This window comes from Anolis carolinensis, chromosome 1 (assembly GCF_035594765.1).
Source record: "Anolis carolinensis isolate JA03-04 chromosome 1, rAnoCar3.1.pri, whole genome shotgun sequence".
Classification (NCBI taxonomy): Eukaryota; Metazoa; Chordata; class Lepidosauria; order Squamata; family Dactyloidae; genus Anolis; species Anolis carolinensis.
In genome coordinates this window covers 158,072,684-158,085,779 of record NC_085841.1, presented here as the reverse complement: position 1 = coordinate 158,085,779, position 13,096 = coordinate 158,072,684, and the positions used below count along the sequence as shown (strand labels likewise).

At 39.5% G+C, this 13,096-nt stretch overlaps 2 protein-coding genes across 2 annotated transcripts in view; one reads left to right on the top strand and one right to left on the bottom strand.

The window, feature by feature from the left end:
• The window catches only part of setdb2 (SET domain bifurcated histone lysine methyltransferase 2), a 45,578-nt gene extending 40,088 nt beyond the window's left edge, over positions 1–5,490 (top strand). The window contains exons 19-24 of the mRNA XM_062959871.1: positions 3–75; positions 844–908; positions 1,460–1,526; positions 2,288–2,410; positions 2,989–3,060; positions 4,039–5,490. Coding sequence (XP_062815941.1) covers positions 3–75; positions 844–908; positions 1,460–1,526; positions 2,288–2,410; positions 2,989–3,060; positions 4,039–4,178 — 540 coding nt within the window. The 3' untranslated portion in view covers positions 4,179–5,490. The remainder of the gene's footprint in view (positions 1–2; positions 76–843; positions 909–1,459; positions 1,527–2,287; positions 2,411–2,988; positions 3,061–4,038) is intronic.
• Positions 5,491–6,451: 961 nt separating this feature from the next.
• The window catches only part of rcbtb1 (RCC1 and BTB domain containing protein 1), a 41,091-nt gene continuing 34,446 nt past the window's right edge, over positions 6,452–13,096 (bottom strand). The window contains exons 10-12 of the mRNA XM_003215317.3: positions 11,184–11,335; positions 9,812–9,942; positions 6,452–7,601 (exon numbers count right to left, since the gene is read on the bottom strand). Coding sequence (XP_003215365.1) covers positions 7,461–7,601; positions 9,812–9,942; positions 11,184–11,335 — 424 coding nt within the window. The 3' untranslated portion in view covers positions 6,452–7,460. The remainder of the gene's footprint in view (positions 7,602–9,811; positions 9,943–11,183; positions 11,336–13,096) is intronic.

Genomic DNA, 13,096 nt, shown 5'->3' with positions numbered 1-13,096 from the left:
TCTTTTCTCCCAACATTTCTGCATTAAGAGTGTTTTGTCCAAATCATGACCCTGCCAAGAAAAACAGTTTTTATGGTGAGTTTCTTCCATTGCTTTGTTATTTCTGTCAGTTTCTTCTGGAATTGGACGTTTAAAGTTGCAGTACTCGTTGGCAGAGAGACAGTGAGGTTATAATATCAGACTCTCCACTTAATGAGTGGACTCTGATTCAAAAAGGCAACCCTTTTGGTGTGACTGTCTGTCCCCTTCACTTCTTTTTAAATCATGAATGAGAAAAATGTGCCCTTGAAACAAATTTTGAAGTTCCCCTTATTTCAAACACCTGGCGCAAAAGGATCCATAGGCCCTCTGAAGCATATCACCTTTAGTTTTAAAAGGCTTCTTGTGGGCTTAAAACAGGTCAGAGATGGTTGTGAAATATTTTCGTCACCCCTACTGTCTTGGGGACTCTCTGTTCTGTTTGACCGAGTGGACTTCTTTCCCAAAGATCCTGCCTGCCCTGAGGATCGCTGCACACATTTAATTTAGGTACAGTAATCGAAAAGGAAGAGGTCTGTTTTATAATTAGCCGACGTTTCTGCAGTCTCATTTTTATGACAGTATGAGCTCACCAGATGACTTAGTTTCTTACCACTATACTTTTAATAAAGTTGAAAAGAAAAGAAAAATAATTGTAATGTGTCATTATCGATTTTATATTGGTATAACTGGATGGCCATGCCACAGAGTTGATGGCGTCCTAATCTGATCTATATAGATATAGATAAATAAATATTTATGTCAATTACTATTAAAGCAAATTGTATGATGAAGTGTAATTATTTACTCTGACTTGATTTCTAGATGAAGATAGTAAGAGGGGAAGGTCCCCAGTCCCCATGAAATCTTCATCGACTAGACAAAAAATGGTAATGAAGGTCTAAACCATTTTTCAGTGACCAAGTCTTCCAGTAAGGCACTTCCAAGACCCTTAAAAGGCCCTAGGCTGCACCGGTCTTACAACATCAGGCTGGTTTGGCTTCCCATGTGGCATTTGAACTCTTGTAAGGCAAAATACTGAATCTACAGGGTATCCAGAGCAGAGTTTGTTTTTGTGCTGTGCTACTTTCTGACTGTAACAATGTCATTGGTGCTATATAAAGTTCCACCTGGGGCCAGGAATAAGCTGAGTGCTTCTTTATTTGTGTCAGGGGTGACTTGAGAAACTGCAAGTCGCTTCTGGTGTGAGAGAATTGGCCATCTTCAAAGACGTTGCCCAGGGGATGCCCGAATGTTTGGATGTTTTACCATCCTTGTGGGAGGTTTCTCTCATGTCCCTGCATGAGGATTTGAAGCTGACAGAGGGAGCTCACTTTCCTCTCCCCATATTATGTGATGAAATACAGGCAAATCAAAATATTAATTAAATATAAGTTTAAAATCATTTCAGTACGGAAAATGTACAATTCTTTTTTGACAGAATAATAAAGAGACGGTTGTAGAAGAAAACCTACAAGCCCTCAGGAAAAGGCAGAACCAACATAAAGGTATGACTTTATGATATCTGAAAAATATTAAACAGTAGTGAAATTAAAGTTTTGTTGATATTAATGATGATAATCATCTTGGTGTCCCATGTTGGTTTAATTTCCTTCTACACTTTGATGCAAAGCCATTAAGACCTCATTTTACATAATTCTGCTTCATATTACTGGGTAGCTGTCAGAGTAACTGAGAATAGGCCTGTCATTATCGTTTTGACTGAAGTTGCATCTAATGGATTCCCAAGGGCTTAATAAAAGGGCTTGGTAACTGAAAGTTCCTCTTTGAGATATTGGTTTGCCTCTGGGATTTAGGAGGCCTTGGAAACAGCTAAACACGGTTCTGTATTTTGTATTTGCAGCTTTTATCCTGGACCTCCAACTAAAGGTTTATGCATTCTGTCATGGTATTCCCATGGTGGCCATCGCCTTTTCTTTCAAGAGATTGTTGTTAGACTTATTACAGACTCAAAACGTGTAACAGTTGAGTTGCTTCATTGCTTATTCAATGGCCTTTAAACTGAGTGATGAGCAAAAAGAAAGCAACTGTTCTTCAGTCTAGAGAAATGAGAATGTAGCCTGCCATAGGACTCTTGAGAAGTTGTCTATTAGCTCTTTAGACACAGATCTCCCTAAAATGTGCCTTGCATGATGTTTGTTAACCATCCATCAGTACTCATACTGGGAAGAGTTTTGCATTGCCAGAAGAAACTGAGTTAGGATATTATTTTTGTTAAGTGTCTTTCTCTCCAACTTTCACTCAACAGGAAAGATAGAATTTTTAAGAAAGTGTAAGCAGGCTGGGCTTCTTGATGAAATATTTGAGGAAATGTTAGACACACTTCATCTGGCGCAGGAAAAGCTAATGGATGACAACACTTCAGAAACAGGTACTGTGTGAAGTATAGATCCGCTGTAACTTTACATCTCATAGTCCGGGTCTTTTTAAAGAAAATGCCTTGTAAGGATATCATTTTCATGAGACAAACTCTTTACGCTCAAATCTCTTGTGCACTCTACAGTTTCTTGCTGAGTAAGTCTTGAAGGTGTATCACATATAGACACTTTCTCCTCCAGAAGTTAGACTGTTAATATCAAAGTGTACATTGTATCCCATCATTGCATTGCATTTCAGTAGCACAAGCTGGAAGAGAGGAAGTTCTAGAATGGGGTTCCTAGTTATCTAGCTACCTGCTGTCCTCTATTATTTTTACATTTAAGAAAACTGATAGCATGTATTAAAATCTTTCAGAAGTTTTTTCTGTGGCCTCAGTTTTAGACATTCTTGTTCACATAGGATTTTAAGCAACTGTAGCCCTGAGTTGTTACTATTTTATGTGTATATATTTTCTTGCATTTAGTTTAAATGGGTGATATTTTAATTACAAAAATAATGTGTATTTTGGGGGGTTGGGAGGGACAGTATACAAAACAAATACATTAATGTATTACTACTATCTGTTCTCAGAATATGAAGACACCGTAATGTCACTTTTTGATTGTGGCCTCTTTGAAAACATACTTACAGCTGCTCAGTCAGGTATGTATTGAAAGCATCTAACATGTTTGACACTTATATGTGTTTGACATAATGTTGTGTTGATCTTACACAGAATGTAGATCCTTTGAGCTTAACCCTCATGGCACTTGTCCAAGAGGGTTATCTTGCTTAGCATAACACTGATTTGGCCTCCTTAAGGGAATGTAGCCAAGTGCATAAACATTCCTCCCCCCACTCCTACCATAGCTCCTTCCTAGGGTCTATAATCCATCATCCAGCATTTTCCTGGTGTGAATTGTAATGTAATTTTTGACCATTGGCCTGGAATTATTGCTAGCATTTTAGGCGATTTTTAATTTGGTTTACTTTAGTGATTCATCTTTCTACAGGAGTGGTATCATTGACTAACATCCCCTGGCTCAGCCTCTCCAGACCTGTCTTTATTAGACATCCACTGCTTCAGGGGATTGAGGTCCATTCAGCTACTGAAGATGGAGGAGGTTTTCAGCCCTGTCTTGCCAGTCAGCCAGCTTCAATGGGGAATTGCAATAAAGTTGCTGTTTCTGGTTGTCATAGCCCAGGCATCATCAATCTGCAGCCCTCCAGCTATCTGAGCCTCCAACTCCCAGAATTCCTGACCACTGAACAAGCTTGGAGGTCCCAATACCTGGAGGGCTGCAGGTTGAATATGGCTGCCATTGTCTTCCTTGCTGGCTGGAGGAGGCATGGAGTGATGGGAGGCTGATCATGGGAAGGGATGGCAATGTTGCCATCCCATCCCATGAACAGCCTCCCATCATTCTCTGCAGTTGTTGTGTGTTAAGGCAGGGGAAGGAGGAGGAAGCTTTTGTTTTAGCGCAGTAGTACCATGATCATAAATATGTAGTATTACTGAATTTGGAAGCATTATGGATACATAATTCTAAGTTACTAATTCATAACTGCTGCAGAGGATGCCCAAGTTTCATAAACAACAAAATCACATTAAGATATTAAGTGTAAGTTTAATTTGTACAGGAACAGAAGAAAAAATTCAGGAGCTACTAAATACAAGAAAGAGATTGGATGCCCAGATTGGGATTCTTCAAGATTTGAAAGAAGTAGTACTTTCTTCTCCGGGAGACACAATCAGCATATCTAACAGTACCTCTGAATAACTCACATCTGAAGACTTGATTGTTCAGTTTTTATGTCTGATTTCTTGCATAAAATTGAATTTACAATAGATAGATTTGTTTTTATATGTCACTTTCTGTTACCTGTCCTTTTCTAGACACTTTATTCTACCCTTTTTGTTATAAAGATTGTTTGTGTTTGGACATGCTGATGTTGGTAAGTCCCCTCGTGTGGGTGGATGTCCGGCTGCAGGACCATGGTTGCACTTTCCTTCTATTTATACAAGGATTATTAGGAAGGAATTAGATAAGGTTGCCATGTTTTCCATGGCTTCATTTGCAGTTGGTGCTATTGACAAATCACTTCCAGAATCACTGTGAGGCCAGAGGGTTCTTCAGCAGTCTCTTCACTACATGAATTTTAAATGTCTAACTTATTTTAGTTCTAACTGCAGTGCTTTGTAATAATAAGCGGATTAAACCGCTAAGCTGCAGAATCTGTTGATCGGAAGATGGGTGGTTTGAATCCCCTGAGCTCCCGTTGTTAGCTCCAGCTTCTGCCAGCCTAGCAGTTCAAAAACATACAAGTGTGAGCAGACCACTTTGGTGGGAAGGTAATAGTGCTCCATGTACTCATAGTATTTGACCTATGAGGTGTCTACAGACAACAACGGTACTTCAGCGAGTCACGACTAGACTTAATGTCAAGGTTTATAGCCAACTATCATATACCCATGCATAAGACAATGAGTATATTTTGGGGCCAAAATGTTGGATTTTCGTATGATCTGTGGATAAGTTGAGAGTCATCCTGCAGGGAGGGGAAAACACTAATGCCATCTCATAACCAGCTGTCCCTGCCATTATTTCCCCATTTGCACATTAAAAACAGAAGTGGTCCTACTCTAAAGAGAGTAGCTTTGTTTAGGGTTTCCCTGGAACAGACTAAGTTTCTGTCTTTCATGATATTACTCAGAGAAGGGGATGGGTCCTTTTCTCATTAAAAGTTAAGACCCGGAACTGTGGATAAGTCAACCCAGATTTTATACATCTTTGCTTTACGTCCTAAGATATAAATAATTTTGTGCACCCTATATTTTCTACTTGCAGTTTTTACAGATTGGGTCTTGTGTGTGTGTGTGTGTGTTCATATTCATTCAGGTAGTTATGACTGTGCTTACGAGAGCAAGCATTAATTGCAGCAATCTCAAAATTAATCCTTATGTGAAAAGGTTAAGAATCAGAAATATACAGGCCTAAAGATTTTTTTGTGCTTTAAAGAATTGTCAAAATGCTTTACCTTTAACATTACAGAATTGTACATATCTGTTTAATAAATTTTTTAAGGAAAATACATCATGTTATATTATCAAGAATTGCTGTCTCCAGGACAATAATGAAGATGAGATTGTAGGCCATCTTTGATTCTGATACACAGGAACCACAAGGGCCCTTTGAAAGTCGGCTAATGTTACGCAGCTTGTCTGTTATGAAAACAAAGCTGGAAACCTAGCATAGGCAACACCAGAGGTGCAGGAGCTACATGGACTGTCAAAAATGGCAAAAGGCTAGCAATGGTTAAAGACCATTCCTGGTTGTTGTTGTTGTTGTTTTTGTTTTTGTTTTTTTGTTTTTTTTTGGGGGGGGGGGCTGCGTTAAATACTGCAAGCGTACCTATTAAGGCTGAATTACTGCTCCTGTGGGCTTCCAGAATAGGGAATTCACATTCTAAAGATTTGCATTTGGACAAAGATGGCATCCCTGGGGCCATGAAGTCCAGCTTTACATCTATTTGAATGGCTTGTGAAGTACCAAAAGTTCAAGTTGAAAACACTACACACTATAAGGGCCAATTTAGAGAAAGATCAATTTGAAAGAAGCCTTATTTTTGCAACTTGATGCATCCAGTTTGCAGGAAGCATCTGATGTCGAAAACCCATAAAGATAGCAAAGTCACGCATCATAGAGGTTGGAGCGACCCCAAGGGCTATTCCGTTCAACCCCATTCTGCCATAAAGGAACACACAATCAAAGCACTTGCAACAGATGACCATCCAGTCTTAATGAGGAGACTCCACTACACTCCCAGACAGCATATTCCACTGCTGAATAGCTCTTATCAGGATATTTTTCCTAATGTTTAAGAATTTCTTTCCTTGCATTTGAATCCAAGAAAAGGAAATATGGATCATAGCTATTAAACCAGAGTGATTACATTCTCCTAAAAATAAAGGAGCATACAGTCCTTAAAAGTCACATTTTGGTTAACTTTCTCAAATTCAGTCGTCCCATTTTAATACAGATAAAGCGAGAAATTAAAGTTTACTGTACAGTTTTATTACAATTAAAATGCACTGGTTACCAGATTTCTTACTAAAATCTTCATATTAACTAACCACTTTTCAGAAAAAAATCAAATAAACCAAGCAGTGTGAGAAGTATAGACAAAACAGCAACTCGCAATCCTAGTTGGAACACAGGCAGCCCTTTATATAAACCATGCTTCTCATAATTTGACACATTCTTTTAATTCATAAATTTAGAACACAATTTGTAAACACATTTTAATACATAATTTCTATAATTGCATAGAACATACATATACATAATTGCAATGTAAAATGGTTTTCCAATAATCGCGTTTGTTGAGTCCCCACCGCTACAACAGGGCAACAGTTCCTAATTTGATGAACTCTTAAAAGAGGTATAGGAACACTAACTTAATTCCAATTAGTTTATGAAATAATTCTCCCCTCTCTTTTTTGTATCATTTTCCCTCTCTTTTTAAGAAAGTTAAAATTATACAGACTCAAATACACTTAATTGTTTTATGAACCAATGAAGTCCTTTGCTATTCATTGGTCATAAATATTTCCATGGACTGAATACACAAAACAATACAGCATTTTCCCACTTCCACATCATTCAGTGTAGAGAAACATCTCAGTTCCAGCTATCTTAATAGTGCTCAAAAGGAGTAATTAGAGAGTTACCACAGTGGCCATCTCTAGTAAGTCAATAGGCCACAATTAGAGAAACAGCCTCTGGCAGCAGAACGTTATTCTTAGACTCCTTTTCCTCATCCCTTTCCTATTTCAGTCTTTTACATTTTCTCCCCCCAAAACTGCTCAAAACAAGAGAAGATCCACCTATGTAGAGCAACCCAAGCCAAATAAAGCACTCAGTGCTTGATCTGGAGTTCCTATACAGCCCAGCTGAAAAATGATTTTATACAACATGTAATGTATTTCACTGACAATCACGAAAGAGAAAGTGCATGAAATCACACCAGCAACCACAGTATCAATCAGACCTTAATATCCTTCAGTTCTTAAATGCTCCGTATTTACTGGCTTTAGCAATGAATTCCTTTAGCAGAGAACCATCCATTTGCCAAAAGGCTGCAGTCTGAGTGACTTCCGTCAAGTGATTGACACAAAACTTAAAGCAGAATTCTTCTAAATCCTAGACACAAAACAAAAAAAGCCTTCCATTAACTTCATTAGTAATAAAAACGGCCTTCTGTTGTTTTTAAAAAATAAAATTACTAATAGTGATGTGGTGTAGCTTCAGTATTTTATGACCGAACAGGTGGCCACCGACCTCCCACCACAGTCGTTCCTGAGCTTGAGCCTCCTACCAAGAAAGGCAAAGGGAGCAACTCTACAAGAACTATGACAGTTCATTGACCTGTACATAAACTTTCTCCCTTATGCTGGGAAAGGGAATTTGGAAAAGCTGTAGCTGAATTTTTGCCGCCTTCTGAGGATGTGCCCATCTAGATCGCCTTTGTTTCCAAATGTACTCCACCAATGTTATAAAATAGACATCATTTAAAAGATAGGTTTTCAAGATTAAGGAACTGATTTTAAGTATACAATAACTGCAATTCTTTAACAGATAACATAAATTAACTTTCCCCAAGCCTGAGGGTCCTTCCACATAGCTATATAACCCAGAATATCAAGGCAGATAATCCACAGTATCTGCTTTGAACTGGATTATCTGAGTCCACATTGCCATATAATCCAGTTCAATGTAAATGTCATATAACTCTGTGGAAGAAGCCTAACATGGCCCGGTAGTCTGATCCAAAATTATCTTACGTTCTTATGACTATACTGTGTCAATAAACAAAATACAGCACATATAAATATTGCAAGTGCTCTTTATTCCAAAAGGAAAAAAAATACAAAATCTGTGTCTCAGGATATGTACATTCATTTTGGCAAATCCAGAATGCAGTTGGGAAACTCATATTGCATGGAACAGGCACTTCTACTCTCTTCCCCATTTAAATACACACTGTTGCACAGTACAATTTCTTCAAAAGCCACATTAAGAGAGAAAAAACAGACTGAAAGATTCATTTCTTTTAAAAATTCAACTAATAAATCCTATTAGATGAATAATAAATCACAGTGCTACTCTTGAGTTTGAAAGGCGTACATATTTAATGCAATGGACAAATACAAGACTTAAGAGCACAGCCGGCAGAACATGTGCCTTCGCTAACTCCAGGCACAAGGAGGATTGCAATGACAAGGCAGGAAGGAGTTAAATACACACAAGGTAAGCACCAGTGTAAGGGTGCCCACATGTCTGCTGGGGCATTTCAGTCACCATTTAATTTACCAAAAGCCAGCTGAAGCCAAAAACATGGATACAGCTCAATCTGAAGTGAGTAAGCCTTGAGAAACAAACCTTCAGTTCAGAAATGGTGCTGAAATCTGAAAGAAGCTAGGAGTTTCTTACAGCTCTGCTTTATATGGAAAATCTATACAGTTGCAGAAAAGTCAACCTCCACTAGAGTCACAGGAATCACCACGCTCCATTGGCTAGTCCAGTGGCCATTCAAACATGGCACTTTTCTTGATACTTTTCTTGTCTTGATTGTAACTACCCCTTAATATTTTCTGCAGAATTAAACTATAATAATTTAATCTCCTCGATTTCTAGCCTCAATTGGGAAATAAAAAGATCTAGTGACATAGGGGGCGCTGTGCATCAACGCTATCTTGAGTTTTGTGTCAGCTGCAAACTTGATAAAGATTCCCTCTAACCTACCATCTAGGTCATTGGTTAAAATACTGACAAGTGTTGGCCTCAGGACAAAATCCTGTGGCACTTCATTCAAGACTTCCCTCCATTCCAAAATGCAGCCATTAATTATGATTTTCTGGACACATTTTGGATTGCAAGGCTTATCTCCAGCTAGCACGAGTGAGGGCAAGGCATCAGAAGACCCAAAACATGGAAGGCAGACATATATGATTATGCTACTTTAAAAGATGTATGTTCACACATGGGGGCAAGCTACTATCTGATCACCTAAATTAAATCTAGCAGCTGATCATCACAGCTATTATGATTATCAAAAGTTCAAGTGTGATAACATCCAGTCGTTACGATAGAAGAGATTCCCTGCTTGGAAACTCTGTGCTGAATACTTGCATAACCTGCATAACTTGCCATCTCAATGAAGTCATCTTTGCTTACCAAAGGATTTCTTTTTCTAAAAACCTGGTATTCTTCATGGCTCTACAAAAGAGATTACATGAACCCCATTTCTATTTATGGTGGAGGTTGTTCACTGGAGGTGGATGAGACAAAGCAGCTATTGTCATCCCTGGGGGCTCTATCACCCCAGTTAATATGTTCAAGTTCTAGTTTACCTCTGCATCATAGCGCACTGCTGCAGAGAGCAACGAGAAAGCATTTTCCACCGTGATCCCTCTTTTGATAAGATGCTGACACAGTTTTTTCAAACGGTTTTCACAGTACGACGTCGCCAAATCCAGAAGCCCTGAAATCACGATACCATATTAACATGTTACATTTCTCTGTCATCACAGAACCAAAGCAACATTCCTCTATACACTTGGATAGCATAGCAGGCATAGAAAACTGAACTGTAAGATTGCAATCTGAGGAGATGAAAACATCCCCTGGCCACAGATACACAATGCAGAACACAATTAAAAGGGCTCCACGTTTAGGAGGAGTTTCCAGGAGCAGAACAGGCATAGAGCCAGGGAGGGATGAGCATACAAACTCAGCAAAATCATAGAACTTTGGTGTACAGTGGAACCTTGACTTAAGAGTGTCACAAATTAAGAGCATTTTGAGTTAAGCACTGTCATTTGGTCCCAGTTTTGCTTTGACTTATAAGTAGCATTTTGAGTTAAGAGCTAGCACCAGAGGGAGCGCTAGCATGAGTGTACAGGGCTTTAGGGCTTTAAGGGAGCAACCTCCATGCCTCATGCCTCAGTGCCTTGTGCTCTTAATTTGCTTTGAGGAACTTTGAGTTAGTTGATTTTGTGTGGTTTTTATTCCTGATATGTTTGGCTTCATGAGGAGAGAGAGCAAAAGAAGGAGGCAGGCTGGAAAGGACAGGCTCATGTACAGTATGAAGAAAATGATGCTTCTGCCTCTTCACTTTGTGCTTCCTTGACACAGCTTTGTGCTTTTGCCATTTTAAAGTTGACCTTCTTTATTGTTCCATGTGAATGTGTATTCATACATTATTTGTTATTTATAAAGTATATTTTCTTATTTAAAAACATGTAACAAAAATGGAGGCAAAGGGGGCGGAACGGATTAATATTTCAATGGGAAAATCACTTTGAGATAAAAGCTATTTGAGTTAAGATATCAGTCATGGAACAATTAAATTCTTAACTCAATGTATCACTACTTCTCAAGCACAAAATTTTCCAGCCATTTTTGAAAAACTGACTACATGGGTCAAACCAGGTCATTTGAAGCAAGTTCCTCTGCTTCCATTAGCTATTGTCAGTTCATTATGGGTCAGGACTAAAATCAGACAGGGCAAGGCAGACAAGAAGGGCACCAAGAACTGCTACAGTACTTGTAGGATGCACCCCACCTTCTCCCATTAGCCCAGTAAAATAAGGATTCGGGAGTTGTGAAGTGTACCAAGGACAGAGTGTCACTAGGGATACGTCTGTTACCTCTTTCTTTTAAATTATCCAGGGCATCCTATCCCCCCATCTTGCATAATATTGCCCAAGGCCCCAGTGCTACCTATGGCATCTTCAGGCGGCAGATCAACGCTGTCTGTATACAAGTACTCAAGAAAAGCACGGTATACCGGGTAGGAAAACTGGTCTATTTCTATAACTTCCTTCATGTCCTCATTCCAGTACGACTGAAACATAGTGCGGAAGTGTTCGCATCTGCAACAGAAAGTATAAAGAATTCTTTTTAAGGTGCTTTCCTTCAGGTTCTGTTCAGCATAAGATCTGGAGCCAGAATCCTGCAGGTACTCCCAATAGGAGCACAACAATGGAATCCATTTCTCAATGGTGAGCCAATGTTTATCTAAACCCCACTGATTCAATAGGCCTATTCTAATTGAAACTATTAACAGGATTCATTCCAGAAGCAGCAATTAACTATTCTTCAAGACTTGCTATTCTCCATCCCTGAACCCATTCCTTCCCAGAATGTTTGAAACAGGATTAGAACATGTATGACAGTGGGTTGTACTCACTAGAGGGAGTATGCAAGCATAAAGGAGACCCCCCCCCCCCCCCCCGGTTACCATCCCAGAAACGCTACTGCTCCTGAGGACTGGAGGATCCTCCAAAACTATATGGCATAGGGTGCTAAGAGAGGCAGGAGAAGAGGCAATATATATATATATTGCATGGATAATATGTGTTTTCCATTCACCCAAAGGCACTGAAAAGTCAACCCAATAATTTATTTCCAAACACTGGATCTAATAGGGTTTTTTTTCACTTTTGTAGAAGATGGCAACTACAGAAGGTCCAAATCTGAAGTCAGGACTTTGCACAGGTTGCAGCAGATTGAAAAAAAATCCTACTCTAAGCAACACAACTGGGAGTTTTCAACCCCACACCCTGTTTCTTTTCCCTCTCGCTTTATATGTTTGTGGGAAGAGATGGGGGCCTACTGCCCCCAAAAGACGCAACTGCCAAATCTGAAATCCTTTAGGAATAGAAAAACAGTAACTTTCAGTAGAAAAAAGTCACAGACCAGAAAAAGTCCTTGCGGATCAGTATGTGGCCTATGGCCTGCTCTCCTATGCTCTCCTCCTTCCTTGTGTAACCTCTTCACATCTGGCCCAGAGGCTTGGGAGACCATCTGGAAGAAATCTGGGTGCCTTCAGAAAGTTGAATTTGTATGTAAGTAGGAACAAGTACAGTGTTCCCTCGCTACTTCGTGGTTCACTTTTTGCTCCATCGCTGTTCCACAGGGGTTTTTTGTGGTACAAGGCACTCTCAGAATGCCTTGGACCTTAATGCTATCCAATCAAAAGTGGTATCCATCTATCAAACTAACCAATTAAACAACATAAAGCAACTCACGGAGGACTAGGCCGCAGCAGCGCCTGCCTTTCGCACATGTGCTCTCACCCCCGCCCCCTCTTCCGGGAAGGCTTCACTGGGCCTGGGAGTTGCAGGTTTACAGCCTTCTCTGCCAAATTGCTGTCTGCCTCACCAAACTAAACCAACTACAGTGCAAAACAGGCTTGAGAAGGAGAGAAAGGCCACCTAACTACTAAATATAAGGTATAAATATTAAAATAAATATAGTGTCCCTACTTTGTGGATTTTCACTTATTGTGGGTGGTCCTGGAACGTAACCCCTGGGATAAGTGAGGAAACACTGTACACTATTCTGGATCACATAGGGAAGGGTGAACACTCCTGTGGTGTTTGTTTTGCTGCCTGTGCCCCTGTTGAAAAGATTTCACCTCGCTTTCTGTCCCTGTGATAACTGGATTTTGAAAATTTTGGCTTGTTATGGAAACAAGAATTGGTGATAAAGCTTCACTGAAGACTCCTTTCCCCAATGATAACTCTTCCAGGGGTGAATTTCCCTTCTGAGAGGTAGATTTCTCTCACTTCTTGTTGTTTCACCTGTTCTTAACTAGGAATTGTTTGTAAGTTGGATGTTTGTAACTTAAG